Genomic DNA, 22,259 nt, shown 5'->3' with positions numbered 1-22,259 from the left:
TTATGAAAGGGAAATACACAGCTAATTTTCAGCCTATATTCTATCGCTTAAATAATGGCCTTTTTTCCCCTGCACTTAACCAGATTTGCCTTTCATTAGCCACATAGAAGTATTGAATATTTCAAGTGAACCTGTGACTTGAATTACTTAAATTTCAAGGTAAGTAGCTTAACTTAGACCATTTCAAGATAAAGTAGCCTAATTATACACTCAAGAAGGCCTTTCTTAGCAGAAAATTAGGAAAAAGTGAAATGGAAAAACTGATCATTCTGCCTACAGACAGATCTAAAATAAAGACAAAATCAAAACCCAAGTGACAAACTAAGAAAGATGCCTAGAAAAACCTCACTATATAAAAGAGCCCTAACAAATTAACTACCACACAAAAGATTAGTCAAAAAGAAAAACCAGTATGTAGCCAAAAAACAGTATTCATTTTTTTACCTATCTAATTGACAAAGAGTATCTCAGCAAGGGTGTAAGGAAATGAACACTAACCTCTGGTGAGGTACAATATTTAGGGGAACAGGTTCATAATTTTTGACCAGAGTTCTACTTATAGGAAACCACAAATATTGTACAAAATATCTATAGAAAGTTTGCTGCAAGCACCTATACCAGAAAAAGATAAAAGTGAAATACTCAAATATCCAATAAGGGACTGCTTAGATAGCTGTGACAGAGTGGAATACTATGGAATTACTAATCACGCTGCAGAAAAAGACAGGAGAAAATGATTAGCATGAAATTAGTGGGTGACAAAACACCACATGCATGACCCCTATCCCTGGCCACTTGCACCCAGAATCTTGTCTTTCCATTACTAATCGACTTCCAGGGTGGTAAGCCCAGTGCTCTCTTTACTTCAAGTAAAGTTCTTTCCTAACAGGAGAAATTCAAATCTTCTGGTGCCCTCTTAACAACTGTCCTGTTTTTCTTCCTTTTACTGTTAATTTGATGAGTAATTTACAGGCACTGCTTCTAAATTAAATTTGTAATCTACAAAAAGCTTTCAACACATATATTAACTCATTTGATTTGCAAAACCTAAGTATTTTTAGCATACATTTTCAAGGTAAGAAAACAAGATGAGAGGTTAGCTTTTCCGGGGCCTCACTGATTTGTGACTCAGGGACTCAAACCTCACAGTAAGATGCTTTCCCTTCTAGCAGTCTACCCCAACTTTACCACCTGAAACTATGCTCTCAAAGCGCCTAATGCTGTTTACATGTAATAATGATCCAATAAATCTGTTTGAATTAGTAATACAAACAAGCTGTGAAAAGAAAAACAAATTAAGTGATGAGTTCTGGTGATATTTTATTTAGAAAAACATAGGACCCACACCCCCGAAGCCACAAAATCTTAATTTTTGTCTTTTAAATGTCACACTAATTAGATATAAGGTCGTCCCAAATAATAAAAGTATTTACACATTGAACATAAAATAAATATAAAACAGGGCTTCCCTGGTGGCGCAGTGGTTGTGCGTCCGCCTGCCGATGCGGGGGAACCGGGTTCGCGCAAAAAATAAAAATAAAACAAATGAGAACAAATGAGTTATCCATTGATTCATTTTGCATGCCCACTGTTCATCTTCTGTTTCATTTTCCTTTGCCTTTTATAAATCCTTTTCTTTCTTGCTTTCAAATCGACTTTTGGCTCTGGTTTTACCCACTGTATTTCTATCGGCTTTTCCTCAGCTGGTGTAACAAAAACATCTGCAGTGGGATCATGGGGAAGAATAGTCTTTGGTTCTTTCTTTCTCAGCTTCTGCACATCTCTCACTTGCTGTTTCTCTCTGTATTTTGCAGCTGTGATGGATCTTATGACACGCCGATGCTAGAAACAAAAAAATATTAAAGGTGCTTTTGAAATAAAAAAAAAAAATTTATATACGGCAAAGACATTCACTTATAAACCCTTACTTCCCTTCACCCTGTGTCATCAAAAAAAAAGCAATTTGTAAGACTGTATGCAGCAAAAACCAAATTCAGTTTCACAGTTAACAGAACAGTTACTTGACAGAATTATTTTGGCCCAAGAGTTCTGGGACATCGAGGACCACTGAATAAAAACAGCTTACCATGTTTGGTGACTGGTAGTGAGGATTTTCATACAAAGTTGGTCCTCCAAAACTTCCCTGGAAAATCTTTATGAGATTTAAGACAAAACGGGGTCCTATTTCTACAAGAGCAGCATCTTCTTCTATGATCTTTAATAAAAAGGAAACATTTCATTTTGGTTTGGATATACTACTCCTAAGATGTATACAGGCTATATCCTCATTACAAATGTGCCTAAAAGAACTGATAACCAATGAAGTTAAGGTGGAAGTGAAACTTGGCAAGTGCCAAATCATCAATACTTTCTGAAATACATTACTGGTTACAGGTAGTTGTCATAGAAAATATAAATGCTTTTTCAGTGTGTTTTTAAAATTGAGTCACTTCAGTTTGGTATCTTGCTTCTCACAATGCATGTCTTCTTGAAAAATTGTGGTTAAATGAATATTTAAAGCTGCAATCATGATAACAAAATGTATTAAAGCACCCTATGGGGCACCCTTTCAAAATTTAAATCAACCCTAAATTGTTTTTATAAATTTAATTCGAATTAGATTAAAAGGTAGATAAAAAGACATTGGCAAAATTTATTTTTGAACCGTTACTGACTGTGGAATTAAGAGGCAACTTCTGAACTACAAATATTACTATAGTTGGTTAAGGTTTCCCTTAACCCGAGGGCTGGGTTGGGATCCCAGCCCTCAGGGGTTAAGAAGGGGATATGTTTAACTCACACTGCGAAGTATACAATATAACAACAACATGCAGAAAAGAGCCCAGTTTACTTCATAAGCTGTCTGAAATTTTGCCTTGCTGCTCTCTTCCACCTCTCCACAGATTTCCAGAATCACCTCTCCTGGATGAATCACTGTATGACTCATCTTATAGTTCTCATTGAATGCTTTCTACAGGGGTTATGTTTTTTCAAAGTCTTAAACCCCACCTCACCCCTGGTAGATTCTAACCTCTTGGGAGAGAAACTTATATTTTACTCAATATATAGTGGCTTGTTAGAAAGTCCATACACCATATTAGCTGATAGCCATGAACCTAAGTTATGAGATAAAGGTTATTTACTACAAGTCTGTGGGGAAAAGAAAGCGATGTAAAAGAAAAGAATTTATCATTTGCATTTTCCATGTCTATAAAAACAATATATCCTAATTTATTTCAAAGTATAATTAAAAGTTAATTAAAGCTAACCTGAAAGTTCCGAAACCATATCCTATTATCCAAAATAGTGAACGTAAACACATGGTCCACAAATGGTTGACTTTTGGGATGATATCGTGGTGTACTAAAGATCTAGTGGGAAAAAGGACACATTAGTTCTGTATTCTATGACATACCATGTGTGCTTTAGATAGCTAAGTTAAAAGGAAGACACTCATTTATAATATTTTACTAAAAATAGTTTTCTAATAAAGATATTTACCTGAATTAAGAGTTCTTTTAACAAAGCAAAATGTGGTAATTCACCAAAAGCCTATAAAAATAGAGTGAACATATTACTTGACAACATTAGTTTTGTTTAAAATTGTTTGTGTTTTTATATTAACTAAATTGAATTATACAACTATATCCACCAAAAAACAACCATGCACAGTAAGAAAATTAGACCTCATACACTAAATGAGAAACTTACAGGATCAAAAGACAAGAGGGGCCGAGAACCTTTCAAACAGTTTCCAGTCATCTTTAGCTCAGCTAGGGTATGAACTAGAAAAATTACAACAGCAACAAAGATAGTTACAACTTTGGCACAATTATCCCAAAAGATTATTTTCAATTTTCTCACAAAAACTTTTAAATTGAGTCAACTTACTATTTTGAACAAGGAATTTAGCAGATGGTCCGTGAGGTGAATTTGAAAGCCTAAAAAATATAAAAGCTTTTTCAACTAATTAAAATTTAGACGGTAGTAAAAGCTTACTACCAATTCAGTTTAAAAGACACCATAATGTGCTAATAATATTCACATACTCTCTAATCTTACTTAATACATTCTCTTACCACATATAGAGATCTTGTTTTTTCTTAGCTTCAAAATAGATACATTTATTGCAGTTTTTCATTTCACAAACCTAAATGGAGCAAAGTATAGAAAAATGAAGTGGATAATAAAAATAAGATCTAAAGCAATTCAATGCAATGAATATTTAGATGCCTCCAAAAATACTTAAGCAGGTTAATAGGCTACAAAGATCTAAATCAAGGTAAATTTATTCATGGAAACGTTTAAAGTTCCTTTTAGGTGTTCTGTCCAAGGTAAACTGTGCTCTGCCCACCTCTTTGGTGGAAGCAGCTACTCTTTCTGGCCTAGCATTTTTACTGGCCTCCCTTGGGGAACCTCTTCTTCTGACCATGGTCCTGTGTACAAACTACAAAGATTTAAGACAAATGCCCCAGGGATAAAGCACATTACAATTAGCCTCACCAACTGTAGAAAAATACAGTCCTTACAGAACCAAAAACATCCTTTATAATGGTTACTTTGATTTTTAACTCTTTAGCTTTTCGATTTTAAGCTCAAGAAATTTTTCTTCCTCATCTGTACTACCATTTCTGTGATTTGGTTCTGTAAAATCACTAAGGAGTTGGTGAAAGGCAAGTATACAAAACCCATTTCAAGTTGAATTAAACTTCAACATCTTAAAAATTTACGAAGTCACAACTGAGAAATATACAAAAGCAATAAAAGGAATGAAGTCCTATATTATTGTAGTGTTCATAAACTAATACATATACACTACCTGAGGCTTAAAGAATTCTTCAGTCCAATGTTTTTGTTCCTTACTGGTCTTACAATAAACACAACTACACACTAAGTTGTAAGCTTTAGTTGCTGGCAACCCATATCCTGTTTATTTCTCCTATCTTCACTTGAAATTATACTACTTGTTTAGGGCCTGTTTCCCCCATTAGAATGTAAGCTCCATGATGACAGGGGCACTTTTTTAAACACTGTTTCTACAGAATAATGCCATGATAGAGCAGCACTTCAAAAATTTGTGCTAAATGAATAACAGAGGCCTTCCTAATAGCTAAGAGAATTATCTTAAAACAATTATTCTAAGTTTTAAAAGAAAATCTGCTCTAAAAACACAAGTTTAGTCTTCAACAATGCTTTGAAAATTTAACATATTACTAGTTTGTAATATCTTAAGAGCAAATATCACATGCACTGCTTTTAAAACTGGCAAAATACTTTTCAATGAGTTTTTTAAAATATTTAATGGGCTTTTTATTTTATTTACGTTGATAATTTTTATGAGTACCTACTATGAATTTAGCACTGTACTAGACATAATGAGAAAAAGAATGAGATAATCCTTGTCCTCAGGAAATTTCAGTATGCTTGTTGAGAGAAGACAAATATAAGAATGATCAAGAAATAATATATACTGAAGCACTAAACTGTGTGAAACAGACAATGAGTACTATAAAAATTTAAAAGGCAGATAATTAAAGTCCATAAAATTTGCATATCTTATGCAAAACAACTTAAAAGTCACTGAATAACTAATTTTTTAAATGAACTATTTCTAGTGTTCCAAATATTGTGTTCCTAAATACAATGTTGCTAGAAATTACCTCGTTAATCACAAATAACTTATCTTTACGATCCATTTTAGTATCTATAAAAAGAAAAAAAGGTAAGTAAACAAAAAATTTCAAAGCTACTTCAATCAAATCACACATACTTTCTAGGAAATTAAATATTAAGTATTTTTATAATCTTCAGTTTAAATGAGATTTTATTAATCTTCAAAATTAGCCCTGAAAACACACGACCTTTTTAAAAATCTTGTTCTTTTGAAATGTAAAAATGAGTGATTAAAAATAGTCCTCAAGAATTATAAAGCTCTAAGCAGTGTCTCTTACTCGTGTACAGACATACCTCAGAGATGCTGCCGGTTCAGTTCCAGACAACCGTAGCAAAGTGAATATCACAATAAAGCGAGTCACACAAATTTTTTGGTTTCCCAGTGCACATAAATGTTACGTTTATACTATACTGTAGTCTGTTAAGTGTACAATAGCATTATGTCTAAAAAAACAATGTACATACCTTAATTTAAAAATATTTTAGTGCTAAAAAATGCTAACAATGAAAAAGTTTGAAATATTCCAAGAATTACCAAAATGTGACACAGACACAAAGTGAGCAAATCAATGCCACTGAAAAAATGGCACCAAGAAACTCGCTCGACGCAGGGTTGCCACAAACCTTCAATGGGGGAAAAACTGCAATAAAGCGAAGCGCAATAAAAAGAGGTATGCCTGAATTCTATGAATCCCTTTCAAAAATGGGAAAATTCTCACAAACCACATTTACGGCTCATAAATTAAAATTCTCTCATTAGTTTCAGAGACCTGAAGATGTAACAGCAGACCTCAGTTTGAGAAACATTGGTCTAAAGAACTAAGTTATTACCGAGAATTAAAAGCAAAAGCACCTCCCAACACAGGCACAATAACACATGCATGAGAGTGCTGTCACAGTTATAAACCCCAAACTAGATGTTCTTCACTTGCCTGTAAGATACCCCATTACTAAAAAGAAAAGCATGGCAATTAGGAGCAGACTAAGTCCCAACTTGAAGGTGCTTGAAATCCTACTCCTGGCCCATTAAGTTGTTTTTTTGTTGTTGTTGTTTTTTGTGGCATTTTCCATGTCTATAAAAACAATATATCCTAATTTATTTCAAAGTATAATTAAAAGTTAATTAAAGCTAACCTGAAAGTTCCGAAACCATATCCTATTATCCAAAATAGTGAACGTAAACACATGGTCCACAAATGGTTGACTTTTGGGATGATACCGTGGTGTACTAAAGATCTGAATTAAGAGTTCTTTTAACAAAGCAAAATGTGGTAATTCACCAAAAGCCCCTGCATCGGCAGGCGAATTCTCAACCACTGCGCCACCAGGGAAGCCCCATTAAGTTTTTTAATAAAAAGGTTTTTTTAATGCAGAAAGCAATACATGGCAGTCCCGAATCATTTAGAAGGACAAACCAGCTCATGACCTCTGAGAACATTACACTGAAGGCATTCCTGGACCTTTAAGAAATGTTTTGCTAGTTGGGATATCTGTTTAAGAAAGTGCAGAGAATGTTTAATGGATTTTGCAAAGAATTTCTAACAAAATATTAATTGGAAAAATCTTGGCACTGAACTTCTGAGAAGTCATGGTTCTTTACCTGACATGCTGAACGAACGACTCGAAGTGAAAACATATAAACAGGCAAGTTTACAAATACAAAATTTTAAAGTATATGATATAAAGGTACATTTTGAACAAGGAATTTAGCAGATGGTCCGTGAGGTGAATTTGAAAGCCACATATAGAGATCTTGTTTTTTCTTAGCTTCAAAATAGATACATTTATTGCAGTTTTTCATTTCACAAACCTCGTTAATCACAAATAACTTATCTTTACGATCCATTTTAGTATCTGCTTTAGAATGAGGCATCAACATTCTCAAGTCTTGCATTAAATGTCTTGTTCTGAAATTTATTCCTCTAGAAGAAAAGATGAGAATCCGTTCCTTATTTTTCCACTTGCCCTAAAGGAAAAAAAAGTGAGATAAATTTCAACATTTCATAGTGAATCTATCTTGTTTGTTTGTTTACAGATAAAGCTTCCAAGTAGCAAGCCAAACAATCCTGACCTTAACCTTTAATTCAACATCTCTGTAGCACTCACTGACCCCAGCTGCTACCCAGAAATCTTGGCTTCCCTTCTTTTTGTTTTTTGCTTCAATCTCTCCAGTTCCTCCTCCCAACTCTAAAGATTCTTTCTTAGCCCTCTTTTTTTATTTCTGATCTCTCCAGGACAGAGTTCTCATAATCACTCTCACAGCTTTGACTGTCAACTAACTCTACAGAAAGGTAAGGAACTCTTTCTAGCCCTAATAATCCAAGTATTTGGCTTACCTCAAATTCAACTCTAGAAGATCAACCCTTAAAATCCGGTAAATTTCCTTGCTATTTATTTTTCTGATGATGTCACCATCATCTCAGTCCCCCACGCTTTGACTCTTCTGTTTGCCCTTGTTCTCTCAGATCACAAGCACTAGTAAATGCTATCAATCTTTCCTTGCAACAACTTGGTCCTTTCCTAGTGATACTGCCTTCAAGCTTCAGATTCTTATATCAATTGCAAATCTTCTAAATGCTGGTCTTTCCAGCCAGAAGCTCCTCCAACAGACAAGGCAGACTACCACCTACATGCTCCAATCACGTCTTTATCTTCCAGGGTTTTCTAAACAAAGTCCAAAATGACACAGCTTTAACACTGGATTCTAAAATGCATGTATATTTCTATCTCGCTATTGCCCCAAATAAACGCTACACTTTAGCCAATTTGGCTGTACTTTTTAAACTGTCAGCATTTCGTCCACTTCAACACCTTTGATTAGTTTTTTTCTCTCTCTTGCTCTCTCCTTCTTATATTGTTCCCTCTCATTTCTGGATATCAGAATTTTGCCCTTACCTTGGGATCCAGCTCAAAGGCTAAATCCTTCATGATCCCTTACCTGGTTATCCTAAAGTAATCTTTATCTCTTGTACTTCAGTAATATTTTTTATATTGTGACTCAGATCATAGCTACTATCATATTTCTTTCTAACTCTTAAAGGGAAGAGTGAGAACACTAACGTTTACAGAAAATGTACAAGAAGTCCAGCTTATTCTTCACAAAAAGTAAATCACATTTTCTTGCTCTTATTTGCAGGTGAGCAGAGTTCAAAACGTCCCTGATAATTAATATGAGGGCTAGAATTCAAGCTCAGCTTTCATTACTAAAAGCTAACTCCTTTCCCAGTGCTTGCCACTCCACCACAAAGGGTCATTTATCTATCACTCACTACGTGGTAGACAGAGGTTTATGCTAAGTTTGGGAGCGGGGGGAGACAGAAGTTAATAAATCAAACACAATTCTTGTCTCCACAGTATCTGATCTAGCTTACAGAGCTCTCGGCTGACTGAAAATTAAGTCCAACAACTTGTGTTCACCTTCTTTTGAATAAAAACCATCAACTCATATGAGTTCTTAGTTTTCTTCTAAACTCCAACATGTTAGGAGGAAGTGGTCATGTTCTAGTTTTGCAATCCCAAAGCAGGGGAAACCTAACTTCTTATGTGCCTGGCACGTTAACACTTTGTCGAATATACGTAAAGGTCATACAGTCTACTCCAGTTTTCGTTACCCCTTGAGAGTTAAAGATCAAACAAGGCAAAATCATAGTCCCAAAGGAGAGCAACTTTTAAACGACCGCATAACAAGGTTCAGGATCCCTAAATGACCGCAGCTCATTATGGCAGAATGCGGAATTCTGGAAGGGATTCGCTGGAATTCATCACTGGAAGGGATATACTCGAGAGCGAGAAACAACTTTAGGGAAAAAGTACTATCCTCCAACGACAACAAAAAATGGAGTAACTGGAAAACCAAACACTGTAACTGAGTTCCCGTAAGTCGCTTCCTGTGAGCCAGTTAAGAGCTCAGAAGTCCGCCCTGTTGCTCAGCCCGCAGCCTCCAAGACTGCGGCCACGTGCACGAGGGTTAAATGTAAACGCGGTAGCGGGTCCCGCCGGGAGACATGGGACCGAGCTCCCGAAACACCCCTGCAACTCGGAAACCCGCAGAGCCATCATGTGGTAAGCAGCGCCAACGAAGGCGCGTGAAGCCACGGCCGCAGAGCCTCCCCTACCTTGCAAACCGGGCCTGGGATACGATCTCTCTCTTCCTCCTCCGCCTCCTCTGCTACGTCGCTCGGCTTGGCAGGCGGCTTAGCATCTTTTTCGTTTCTTTTTAGCTTTTTCGCCTGAAACGCCGGGCCTCCACGCCGTTTTCGCTTAGTCACCGCCATCTTGCTCGCTGCCTTCACTCTGGGCCTTCCTTCCGGATATGCCGCTCGCTCCGCTTTCCCATCTCTATGGTCCCGGGGCTCGGCTCGGCGGTCCTCCTTCTGCTCTATGGTGCCTCTTTCCCGTCTCTGTGGTACGGCTCGCTCGGCTCTCTAGGCCTCGTCCATCTCTATGGTGACGGTGGCCGAGCTGTCCGGCCAATCTGAAAAGAGTGGCGGGAGCCGCTCCACTTCTTCCCCAGTTTTCCGGGAGCTGCGTCCTGGCCCGGCGCAAAGGTAAGGTTTGGGTGCTCGGGATCCCGAGACTAGTAAGCGGGTGCCGTGGGCTGGTGAGCTGCGCTGTCTAGGACTCTTCGAGGACCTTCCGAGGACTCAAGCCCGCCCCTCTAACGCCTGTTCCGTTAGGAGTAAGGTTGGAGGTGCGGGACACCTCAAAACCGACCCTGGGGATACGTAGCCCCAGTTTGGTTGAAGCTGGCCCCGAATGACCGTGTTAGTTGGCCTATTTTTATCCTTCGTAGCTTTTCGTGTGTTACTGTCTCCTTAGTAAGGACGACGAAACCGTAGCTTACAGACAGTCATGTCCCCCCAAGTTAGAGAGTTAAGTGACAGAGAGGCGGGGTTCAATCCCTGCTCCGCCGAGTTCAACGTCTAGACCTCTTGCACTCGGCTCAGCGCCGGTTGAAATCACGGGCCTCGTCAGCATTGACGCGGAGTTTTATCTGTCGCATCTCATCAGGTGTTTCGTGACCCCGCAGGAGCGGGTGTTGGCACCTGGAGCATCCCTCGGGGCCGAATGCGCCGTGGACCATGCCCCTCCTAACCCAGCAGATCCCAGATGAGAACGATTACAGCTTAGTGGCCAGCCTTGACAACGTCAGGAATCTCTCCACTATCTTGAAGGCCATTCATTTCCGAGAACATGCCACATGTTTCGCTACTAAAAATGGAATCAAGGTTACAGTGGAAAACGCCAAGTGTGTGCAAGCAAATGCTTTTATTCAGGTATGGAAGTCGGCACCTTTCAGCCTGTGACATATGATATTCTTCACCCAGCTCAATGAATTCCGAGGGTCTTAATAGACATCACTTAAGTTAGAGAACAAAGTATCATTATTTGAATTTTTTTTCTCTTCTGGTAACAAATTCTTTCCCCATCGTGTTTTACAGAGATAATGGTTACTAATAATAATGTCTAAAATATATTAACTTAAACTATAGGCGAGCAGCTTTACTGAGTGTTTTATATGTTGCCAACAGTCCTGCAGCTGGCAAGTGGCATAGTTGGGATGAGAACCCAGAACATTTGTTTCCATAGTATATGCTCTTTTGCATTACCTTCCTATTATTAATTTTTTTCCTTGTATTGGTTATAATCTATGTGTTCTTACGAAATAATATTTGTATGGTTCAGATAGGATTTCAGATTTAATTCAGCATTTTTTTAGAACACCTAAGCGCACAGTATGACCTCAGGTACAGAGGGATAAATAAGACATGGTTCCTGTCCTCAAAAGAAATTGAAAACCAGTATGACTCATGCGGTGTCTAATTGGCTGTTTTCCAAATGACATTCGCCGAACTGATGGGCACAAAATGGAGACAAGGGAGAGTCATGTGGAGGATAGTTTAGCTCCGAGAAGCTAGATGAAAGACCTTTCATAAAGTTTCGCACGGGACTGAAATCAGTTACACCTTCAACTGTTGAGTAGCAGGATTCTAATGGATCACAATTGAAAAAGTTTAAGATGTTTTGATTGATAATCTGAAATTATTTTCATGGGGCTAGCACAATATTGTTATTTTAAAAACATATAAAGTGAAATATAGAAACTTACATGTGAGTTTTCATTCTTTAATATATATACATTTTCACATTTACTTTTTTTCGTAGGCTGGAATATTTCAAGAGTTTAGAGTTCAAGAAGAGTCTGTTACTTTTCGAATTAATTTAACCATCCTTTTAGACTGTTTATCTATTTTTGGATCAAGCCCTATGCCAGGTGAACTATTTTATTATCATTATAACAACATAAAAGCATTATATAGAATGGTCAGAAAAATACAGGCAAAGTTATTAGAATATAAGTAATATAAAGATTTGTTTAGAAAATTAATTGCCTATTTATTTTTCATTTGCCACAATCATGGATTCTGATTTTTCACAGTGTTAATAGAAAGTGTGCTTACAGTTCTTTTCATATTTGCAAAAGTATTTACATCTTTTTTTAATTTATGAAGATTTTAGGATTTTAAATTTCAACTAATCAGAAGACTTTGAACATGTCTTAAATACCTTTAACATTGAGAAATATGTTTTAATTGCTTTTTTCTGACTTGTCTAGAATTACAGTTAGTGGCAGAAAAAATAGATACCAATTGTCCTGACTCCCAGTTTACTGTGTTCGAAATTTATTTGCTTTTTTTTTTAATCCCTGTTTATAAGTTACGTTTATTTTCTTAAATGCTTTCCTTTAAAATATTTATATATTTTTAGGAATAGTGAATTTGGTTGCTCTAGATATAAAACAACAAGGAATCCGTAGAAGAATGATTTTTTATTTCATAGGAAAGGAATCTGGGTATTTGCTAGGGAAAATTCAGTTATGGTCTTTTAGAAAATATATTTTAATTTTGTAATGACAATTCCATTATTATTGGAATTGGTTAAAATTATATTTTCTAATGCAGTGTTCCCCAGCTGGTTTTCCATAAAAGCATCTGCCTTCCCCCATTCCTCACTGTGGTTCTCCACCCTAGTAAGGAAGAGGAACTAGAGTGTCCTGTCATATTCCTCCTCTTCTCTAGTGGTTTGCAGAGGTAAAACCCTAACCACCAGTAGCCATCCTTTTTCTCCCAATTAGACCTTAAAATTTGAGGAAATGTGAAGACTATCTCCCAATAGAAAAGGTTGGAAGGGTCCTTATCACAGTGAATACACTGATGTTATAGTAAGACAATATCAAAGCAATCCATCGTTGTACAAATTGAACCTTCACTAATAGCATAGCCTATTCCACAACAGTTATTACATGCAGTATTGGACCATATAGATTCTCTGTCCTGAAGTTGTATGTATATAATCAACTAACTATTTCTGAGGTGTTTTTTGGCAACCTGGAAAACGATTTCAGAGTTACATTACATTTTGTTCCCAATTTTTTACAGTTATTTTTGGAATTGTCTACAGACAGCTATCATCAGGGAAGATGTGATTCCTTCCTATAAGGATATACATACATATATGCTAGAAATGGACAGGATAAAATATTCTTGAGGAGTTTTAGGCATCATTTGAGGAGGATGTGAACCCAGAGCTAAAAAGCTAAGCCCCAAGTATGATTTGTTTCCATTGCAGGGACTTTAACTGCACTTAGGATGTGTTACCAAGGTTATGGTTACCCTTTGATGCTATTTCTGGAAGAAGGAGGAGTGGTGACAGTCTGTAAAATCAATACTCAGGAGCCCGAGGAGACTCTGGATTTTGATTTCTGCAGCACCAATGTCATTAATAAAATTATTCTGCAGTCAGAGGGACTCCGTGAAGCATTTTCCGAATTGGATATGACAAGTGAGGTCCTACAGATCACCATGTCTCCAGATAAACCTTATTTCAGGTACTTGAAAGCAGCACAGTTATAGTTAATGTAGTTTACTCCATCTCCCTACTTACACATTTGCTTAGGATGCAGAATTTTTATTATCCAGGTTACTAGAATTTTCAGAACTTTAGAGAGCTTTTACTCTTACTTCATACTTTTGTAGGTCAGGACACTAGGAAGACCCAGGAAGATTAACTCACTATTTAAATCTTCATAGGTAGTGTTGGTTTCTAGAAGAGTAGCCCAGTCTCCTAGTTCATAACCTAGTGGTCTTTTCATTGTTGTACTACTTAACTATTGTAGATAGGTTGCATCGTGAGGAAAATTGGGCTTAAACTTTTGGAAAAGGTGTTTGTAGTATACGGTATCTCTTTTTCTTTCCTTTCAAGTTAGTACAGGATGCAAAAGGAAATAGGTGTTTTCTATACATGGTTCATTCACTAAGTATCTATTGATCACCTACTGTGTGCATATTTGCCTTATTAAGCACTACAGGAAGGAACAGCTTAAAATCAAGTTGACAAGGATATATGTGAAACAGCTCAGAGGGAACAAAATTACATGCCATCAAGTTCCAAAATAATATACATAAATACTTAGGGAACCAGCACTTAGGCAGGAATGGTCAAGGTGAGCTTCCTAAGAGAGGGCAATTTTCATCAGGAATACAGTGTCAGAAACTATCAAGCTGCTTCTCATGTCTTGACCCAACAAATTATGAAATGGCAAAACTCTTTTCATGATTAGAATCAATTTAGAGAGAGAATTTAAATGTCTTCTCTTTTGAAATATTTCAGAATATTAAAGAGTAAAGGAGTTAAATACACATAGTATGAGAGGTGTAATTGTTCTTTTCGTATCTACTTTAGAAGAACTGCAGGCCTTTCTCATAGCTTAGGCAGTTAAAAATTTGGCTCAAGAGTGGTTAAAATGTTAATCAAAATGGAAATCAGTGGAACCCTACTTAAGCAGTGATATGAATTAAAATTCCAGACACTTAAACAGAGTATTCCAGAGGCTCCCCATCTAAATGATCTCTCAGCATGAGTAACTAGATGGATCATGATATCTTTCATCTCCCATACAGGAAATTATTTGATGGTGGGGAACTGGAAGTTGAAATATTTTTTTTTGGATACGTTAAATTTGAGGAGCCTGTGACACTAGGGAGTAGTTGGATATCTAGATCTAGAGCTCAGGAGATCAGTCTAGACTGGAAATTTAGATTTGGGAACCATCAGCGTGGCTGGGCATGGACAACATAGCTGTGAGAAAGAGGGGATGTTAGAAGAGAGAAAAGATGGATCCTGGAGAAAGCCAGCACCTAGGTCTTTATCACTGTGCTCATATAGTGCTCATCCACATGTTAACCCCAAAGCAAATGATCAATAAGTTCATGCAGATTAAGCAAACATAAACATTCATAAATTGTCTACAAACTGCTGATATTACCAAGCAAAGAAAACCATAAAACAGCCTAAAGAACAGTCTGGGATACAGAAAAGCCCTGATTGCTTGGTGGGCAGTAGAGATAGGGAACAGGACCCCAAGCTTGCAGTTGATGAAGATCAGGGTCTTCTGTCATTCCTCAGCTCTCTCCTGTTATATGGTTCTGATTTCAGGAGGAGGAAAAGGACAATATCAGAGTAGAATTCAGGTAATGAAATTGAGGCGAACACCTATGGATTCCTTTTGTGACTGGCTTTTTTCAAAGCCATTTATTAGTTGCTAGCTCTCCTGTACTCCCACAGCATCCTACAGGAATCTTTATTATGTAATTGTTATAGTGTCTTGTCAACAGGTGTTTACATACCTGTTTCACTCACCAGAATGAGCTTCTTAAGGAAGTGTTTTCTTATTTGGATCCTAATGTGGCTTATCGTTGGACCAATGAATAAATGAGTTGCTCATTTTCTACTGTAGGTTATCTACTTTTGGGAATGCAGGAAGCTCCCACCTTGACTATCCCAAAGATTCTGATTTGATGGAATCATTTCAATGTAATCAGACCCAGGTCAACAGGTCAGTTCTTAATATAGAGGTTGCCATTGGTGATGAAGGTAAGGTTAAATGCCACATTTCTATTAAATAAATTTTTTTAAACTTTCAATGTGTAGATAAAAGTATAGCATTAAGAAAAATAAATAGTAGGTTCCTGGGTTTACTTGGGGATTTTGGATTGCAATAGTGGATGAAATTTTTAAAATGAAAAGAAAATACTAGTAAATTGGACAAGTATTTGATTTTATTCTTATATTTGCTACTTGGTAGTTCTCGGCTAATTTGTGTCCTTTACTTGGAATTATGAGCACTGCTTTAAGTGTGTCCAAATAACAGCTTTTTATTTATTTTTCTACAGATACAAGATTTCTTTACTGAAACCCTCTACAAAGGCATTAGTCCTATCTTGTAAGGTATCTATTCGAACAGATAACCGAGGATTCCTCTCATTACAGTATATGATTAGAAATGAAGATGGACAAATATGTTTTGTGGAATATTACTGCTGTCCTGATGAAGAAGTTCCTGAATCTTAGTCTTAAGTGTGGCAATCCACTGTGCTATTTATGTACACATTCATGATTGGTCATGTTCTCATTCTGAGTGTAGCACTCTTCGTGATTTCTTATCGGATTTTCTAAGGGGAGGAAGCATGGAAGAGATAGGAGCTAAGTCCCTGCCCCCTAATAGTTGCTGTATATATATATATATATTTTTTTTTTTTTTGTGGTATGCGGGCCTCCCTCTGTTGTGGCCTCTCCCATTGCGGAGCACAGGCTCCGGACGCGCAGGCTCAGCGGCCATGGCCCACGGGCCCAGCCGCTCCGCGGCATGTGGGATCCTCCCAGACCGGGGCGCGAACCCGGTTCCCCTGCATCGGCAGGCGGACGCGCAACCACTGCGCCACCAGGGAAGCCCTGCTGTATATTTTATAAGTAATGTTTTCACGTAGTCACAGATTATCCAGTACTGGACTAGCCTGTGGTTCTGTCTTTTGAACTCATGGGAATAGTTATGAGCCAAGATGAGTAAGTTTTATGTTTTATTCTACTTAAGCAGGACATTCCAAGAGTCTAAAAATTTAAAGTTTGGTGTAGCCATATCTGAAATGTTCTTTTATTTATTTACTGTTAGAAAAAGTAATGGCATAGGGGCATCGCTCCCTAGTTGGAATTCTGGATAATCTGTCTTAAAGCAATGGTTCTCAGAGTGTTGTGCCTAGATCACCTGAAAACTTGTCAGTAACTCTGGGGGTGGGCCAGCAATCTGTAGTTTAAAAAGCTTCCCCCCAGGAGATTCTGACAAGTGCTCAAGTTTGAGAACCACTGTTTTAAACGATACTTTTTTAAAAATAGTCTTTAATTGCATTGAAGTGACTGCTTTTAACTGTGATTTCTTCACAAATGTTCTGAAGTTTAGGCTTCGTCAGACAAGTCTGAATAATTACATGATTTATTTTTCAAGTGTACATTTTGAAGGCACCTGTGAACAGGCTATAAAACAGTCTTCAGAGTTACAGATTTTCATCTTGTTCTGAAAACTGTTCAGTGTAGTTAGTACTTATTAGATACCTTCTATTTGCCTATAAGAGTTTCTCAATCAAACCAAGGTGTACAAAACCATTTATTAAGTGATTTTATACTTTCTTAGGTAGTTTTCAATGAAATAATTTTTGTGGTATGTAGGTTAAGAAAATATAACACTAAATTATCTAACTTGTTTTCTATTAGAAAAAGTATATAACTAAAATGAAGTTTCTGCACCGTGTGACAACAGCTCAGTGTCTCTCAGTGGCCAGGCACTTTTGGCCTTTGGAGAGTATTTCAGCAAAGCACTTCAGGGAAAAGCTCCTCCAGAACATTATGTAGGCACTGCTTCCAGGCACGTGTACAATTTGTGCAATTCTGGGTGTCTAGTCCAGGGTGAGTACCTGATAACTAATAAATCTTCCAGGCAATCTCAGGGTGCCCAGCTGGTACAAAAGAAGTTGGAGTTTTGTAAAGTATAGTATATGTTTGAGGAGGAAATGATTAAATCTACTAAATGTCCAAATATTTTTTTGTCTGGATAAACACAAGATCAAACCAAGTCTAAAACATAATTATGAAAATATTTAATCAGTAAACATTTCAAGGACTACAGTTTTCCTTTAAATTTAAAATAGGGCGGTTGTTTTTTTTTTCATTCGCATGTCTAGTACCTAGAACAGTACCTAGGATGCAATAATATTTGTTAGGTGAAAGAACCTCCACTTTCAGATTATTAGTCACTATTTAATTCCATTATTTACGTTTGAATTTATTTTGACCTAATGTATTTTTTTCAAGTTGAACCTATAAAGAATTTAAAACATGTATCGACTTAATAAGACTTTTTTGCACATTTAAGACTATAATTTTAGCTGCATGTATCTTGAGTTATTTAGAATTCAGAAACTAATGAATTTAATTCTTTCTAAATCACCCTGACATCAAGGTGTGACTTAATAAAGAATTTTCTTTTTATGCGTGCTCTATTTGTCTAGTTTAACTTTGTTAAAGTTCCTATGAAAAACCACTAGGGGGAGCACTTCCTCAGGCAGAGCAGGATGCTTTGGTGACTACAAATTCAGTTCTTGTGTCACATATAGAAGACTATAATCTTATTTTTAAGATTATCTTTGCCTTTTTGAAGTTTATCTTATATTCTTTCCAGTAAAATTGTGCTTACCAGGAATAGGTAGGTAATATTTTTTCCGTTTTTTAATTCGTTTATTCCCTACTTGATGATGATGTGTTTCCACCTAGAATGAATGATTCAAAACAATAAAAATAAAATGATTTGTTAAATTCTATTGTTCTAATAAAAATAAGTCATGTAACATAATCATTTTTACAAGAAGCCACAGAATTTCTGTGGTGCTATCGAGTAGTCCGGCTAAGAATTAGTTACAGTTGCTGAAAGGGCAGCATTTGGCATTCCCTATAGCTTAGGGTGAGGGGTTTTCAGAACAGTGTAGACTCCCTTCTCCCCTTCCTGTCTTCACACTGCTGGCCCTTGTCCCCACGTGAAACAAAAGCTGTTGGGTCCTGAGAAATTAGGGAAATTGTATAGTATTTTCTTTTCCCAAGTATGTATCAGTAGTGTTTTTATACACGTCAGGTTACGTGCACCCCTGCGCCAGGCAGTTGGCAGCTCTACCGTGGATTTCTCACTCCAGCAGTGGACAGCTCGTGCTCTAATCAGAAATGCCACAGGCGGCTGTTACAGGTGTTACTGGCATCCATATCTTAGTCACAGCCAGAAGTTTCGGTAATTAGCAGAGTAAATGTTTGAAGTAGGTTTTCTTTTGGAAATTAATAGCTCATTGATCAGTATAATAGCTAATAGTAGTGGCTCTCATTGGTAAAACTAGAGGTATTCAGGATATGTGAACTAAATTATTTCAGAGTAGTTCCCCGTCCTTGCATGGAAAGGATACAAGAATCTAGTGAGGCCTGTAGCCTGTACCCTTAGGCCTGGTGTATAAGGCTTGACTCCCCTAAATGGTCTTACTTCCTGCCATTTTGTCCAGAGATTTCCGGTTGCTTGTTGCTGAATGGATTAGGACAGTCCCATCTCTGGAATATTGTCAGGTTTGCCTTAAGTGGACCTTTCATGGAAAGTGGTGGGTAAACTGCCGAAACAGAGAAGTGAGGCTTCACTGAGCTTATGAGACAGGTTGCATAAACTCTTTGCATGCTTGCTAATGAACGTTTATTAAAATTTGTATGTGGGACAGTTGATCGGGGCTTGATTTTTTTTTTCCTGCCTTATCTACCTCAAATTTCAGTGGCCAGTAGCTAATTTAAAAGAATGTAAAAGTTGTATATGACCTTATTGACTAGGTCAGCTAGAAGCATCAGGTGTTTGATTGGACTGTTATCCAGATTGCTGCTTCCCACTGAATGACTTTAGAAAGTAGTTTAGTTCTCATCTACAGTCTGCCAAGAGTGAAACTTTGTAGTAAGTTGTGTTGTGCTGAGCATTTCCAATGTAGTTTCTTAAAACTTAGGGATTGCACAAAGTAGTAAAATTTTAAAACTTTTGGAACCAAAATAGGTGACAACTTTCTATTTTGTCAGATATGAGGATATTATAACTACCATTCATTATTACTACCATTTCATAAAACATTTTAAAGTCAAAATCTCAGAGAGTGGACAGTTAGCAATTTTATACTGTCAATAAAGAAAAACTGGAAATATTAAAAATAATTTCAAATGAAACAAGAGGGTTACACCATAACATTTTATTTTACAGTGCTATACTTTGTGCTCTTGTTTTCTGGATATAGGTTTGTCAGTTTGGAGATGTTAAGACTTTGGGGTCTCACAAAATAGTAAAATTTTAAAAATTTTAGTGCCACCCAAAAATGGAGTCTGAATAGCCACTTCTTTCTGATAATTTTGTTTTTATCACAGTTAATGTTGAAAATCCATTTTCAACTGGATATGTGAAAATGGAAGCAACTCTTCTGAGGCTGCCTTAGTCTATTCAGAGTATTCTGGGCAAGAACAGCAGCAGTCCCATCTCCAGACAGGGCTAAAATCTGCAGTGACCGACTGGGTGACCAGTTCATAAGCACTGCAGAGAAGGTCAATGGAATATAGGTGCCTTCAGCCAGGGCCACAGCCTGAGACCTCAGTCCTGAGTGCCAAGCTTAAAGCATTCTGGGAATCAGCTGAGGGAGAGCGGCAGCAGCCAAGAAGGAGGAAGCCTAGCAGTCCAAGGACAAGCCACTGGATTAAGTAACTGGTGTATGTGTGCTCCTGCCACAGCAGAACACTGCTCGCTGCTAATACCTTGGGTACTGGCTGATTATTAGGATTTACACACTGGACAAATGACTGAAATGAAAAAATACTTTCTCAAATGAAGAACCAAGATGTGGCTCTAGAAGCACTGAGTGAGTGATAGAGATGTTGTCAGAGACAAATTCGGATCCCCAAAGACACAGGTGTTTGAGCTCTGTTAAATCAGCTCAGGTAACTGAGGAGCGATGAAAAGGGAAAAATAAAAGCTTTTTATAATATAAACTTGAATCTGACTTCTTCTTTGTCCCTGGGTACACAAAGGAATATGATTCGAGATAGCCTGTTTCCTAGATATACACTTGTTCAGGGGCTCAGGATTTTTTTTAACCACCTTGGTGAGCATTCCTTTCCTAAAATGAGCCTTTTTAATCCAGTTTGGCGGGGGCAGTTTAGTGGGATGGAAAGAGTAATCATCTGTGATTCAGGAAGTCTGCTTTATAATCACCAGATTGACCTTGAACAAATCAATTTTTCATATCCCTGTTTTTTTCATTTATAAGAATCAAAATGGCCTTTCTGACTTCAGTAAACTAGATGAGGCCAGTGTTTCAGAAGATCAAATATTTCCTCACAAAGCAGTTTTAATGACCTCAAACAGGTTATGGCTAAAAATTCTTACAAATAGTATATTTAAATGTTTGCCAATAAACTATAATACTTAGGAATTGCAGAATTTTCTTAAAAAGAACTGAAAAGAATGAAAGTAGAGTTAGAAAAAGGGAAATGGAAGGTAATATGAGTCCTGGTGACATGAAAAACTAACTTAAAGCGTGTGTCTAAAGATTTCTTCTCCCAAGTTACAGGATCCTGGTTTCTAATGGCTCTTGGGTACTTTACCTGTAATGCTGCTAAGTGGACCTTTTTTTTTTTTCCAGAGTCCTTTGTTCTGCTTTTGATCTGCCATTGCTATCAGTGCTTGTAAATATATTTTGTGGTCCAGAATTTTTTTAATTAAGGTTGGCTTTATTGTTGGCTATCTAGTGTAGAGGTTTTCTCTTTACTGTTAACAGAAGACCCAGAGGAAAGGAGAAAACCATTTGTGCATTTTTCTTGGTTCTTGCCTTCTCTCCCTCCTGCTAGCACCAATCACTGCCTTATTGACCTAGAAGGCTGACCTCAGTCTGAGGCAACTATTTCACCGTGTGGCCATCCCCCTAAAATGCTGATTCTGCTAATAGGCCTCCAAAATGGTACTAGAGTCTTGCGTTTTCTCCCTAAAGAACAGGGAACCCTTTGCTTGATTCAGATGGCAGGTCAAGGATATCTGGGATACGTGGATTGCTTTTAATCACAGCTGAAAAATTTTATCGAATATAGGGCCTTTTATAGTGTTCATGATTTTCAGGTGATTTCTTCTCCTGAGCACAGAGATTTACAGCCCAGAGGTGCTGTAAATGCCAAAAAGAGGATCTTTCATCCCCATTTCCAGCCATTAAGATTTCCATACTCCGTTTTCTTAATACTGGAGAAGTTGGGCAAGAGTTAGAAACAATCTGGTCCAAAAGACTCATCCAGAAACCCGGTTTCTATTAAGTGTTCTTCAGTTACCTCCTATTTAGACCACAAGCCTGCAACAAGTGTGGTTTGCATAGCCCCTGTTTGAAAAAAAAAAAAAAATTTGTTCCACAGAAATATGAGCTACAAAATTTTATGAGCAACTTGGGGTTTTTTTTTACATGCAAGTCGCACTGAAGACTGATTCATTCTCTCCTACTGGACCATATAAAATACAGAAAGCTATGTGGCACTTTAACTTCCTTGTCAGTAAACCAAGAGATACTGTGATTCCAAATTTGAAGAAGAAATAGGCACCAATTAAGTCAATTGCCCAGGCGTCGCATAAAATCAAGAGTCGGCAAAGATCAGAGAGGGATCTC

General features: G+C 37.3%; 2 protein-coding genes across 7 annotated transcripts; one reads left to right on the top strand and one right to left on the bottom strand.

The window, feature by feature from the left end:
• Positions 1-1,531: 1,531 nt before the first annotated feature.
• BRIX1 (biogenesis of ribosomes BRX1) lies at positions 1,532-10,021 on the bottom strand. 2 transcript variants are annotated; one of them, XM_024122159.3, is made up of 8 exons: positions 9,789-10,021; positions 7,364-7,639; position 4,573; positions 3,712-3,785; positions 3,502-3,552; positions 3,270-3,371; positions 2,087-2,215; positions 1,532-1,842 (listed from the first exon to the last, which is right to left on the bottom strand). In XM_024122159.3, the coding sequence occupies exons 1-8, from the start codon at positions 9,945-9,947 to the stop codon at positions 1,573-1,575; spliced, it is 1,062 nt and encodes a 353-aa protein (XP_023977927.1). In that variant the 5' UTR covers positions 9,948-10,021; the 3' UTR covers positions 1,532-1,572. The 2 variants fall into 2 exon arrangements, with proteins under 2 accessions (XP_023977927.1, XP_023977925.2); XM_024122157.3 differs by lacking the exons at position 4,573; positions 7,364-7,639; positions 9,789-10,021 and adding exons at positions 3,892-3,941; positions 4,080-4,150; positions 5,661-6,729.
• Positions 7,792-20,851, top strand: RAD1 (RAD1 checkpoint DNA exonuclease). 5 transcript variants are annotated; one of them, XM_007122737.4, is made up of 6 exons: positions 7,792-9,735; positions 10,703-10,949; positions 11,839-11,947; positions 13,303-13,561; positions 15,470-15,568; positions 15,906-20,851. In XM_007122737.4, the coding sequence occupies exons 1-6, from the start codon at positions 9,731-9,733 to the stop codon at positions 16,081-16,083; spliced, it is 897 nt and encodes a 298-aa protein (XP_007122799.1). In that variant the 5' UTR covers positions 7,792-9,730; the 3' UTR covers positions 16,084-20,851. The 5 variants fall into 5 exon arrangements, with proteins under 5 accessions (XP_007122799.1, XP_007122802.1, XP_007122798.2 ...); XM_007122740.4 differs by having other exon boundaries at positions 7,793-9,735; positions 10,684-10,949; XM_007122736.4 differs by lacking the exon at positions 7,792-9,735 and adding an exon at positions 10,044-10,220.
• Positions 20,852-22,259: the final 1,408 nt, after the last annotated feature.

Source organism: Physeter macrocephalus, chromosome 8 (genome assembly GCF_002837175.3).
Source record: "Physeter macrocephalus isolate SW-GA chromosome 8, ASM283717v5, whole genome shotgun sequence".
Lineage (NCBI taxonomy): Eukaryota > Metazoa > Chordata > Mammalia > Artiodactyla > Physeteridae > Physeter > Physeter macrocephalus.
The sequence above is the reverse complement of the archived record's forward strand: the minus strand, read 5'-3'. Positions and strand labels throughout refer to the sequence as shown.

Excerpts from the sequence above, each read along its gene's own strand:
- BRIX1 (XM_024122159.3), bottom strand. The coding sequence starts at position 9,947 with ATGGCGGTGACTAAGCGAAAACGGCGTGGAGGCCCGGCGTTTCAGGCG. Across the intron at positions 3,553-3,711 it reads CCCTCTTGTCTTTTGATCCT|GCTTTTGGTGAATTACCACA; the intron begins GTAAGTTTCTCA and ends CTATTTTTATAG. Across the intron at positions 1,843-2,086 it reads ACTACCAGTCACCAAACATG|CATCGGCGTGTCATAAGATC; the intron begins GTAAGCTGTTTT and ends TTTTGTTTCTAG.
- RAD1 (XM_007122736.4), top strand. The coding sequence starts at position 10,117 with ATGGTGACGGTGGCCGAGCTGTCCGGCCAATCTGAAAAGAGTGGCGGG. Across the intron at positions 10,950-11,838 it reads AAGCAAATGCTTTTATTCAG|GCTGGAATATTTCAAGAGTT; the intron begins GTATGGAAGTCG and ends TTTTTTTCGTAG. Across the intron at positions 11,948-13,302 it reads TGGATCAAGCCCTATGCCAG|GGACTTTAACTGCACTTAGG; the intron begins GTGAACTATTTT and ends TTTCCATTGCAG.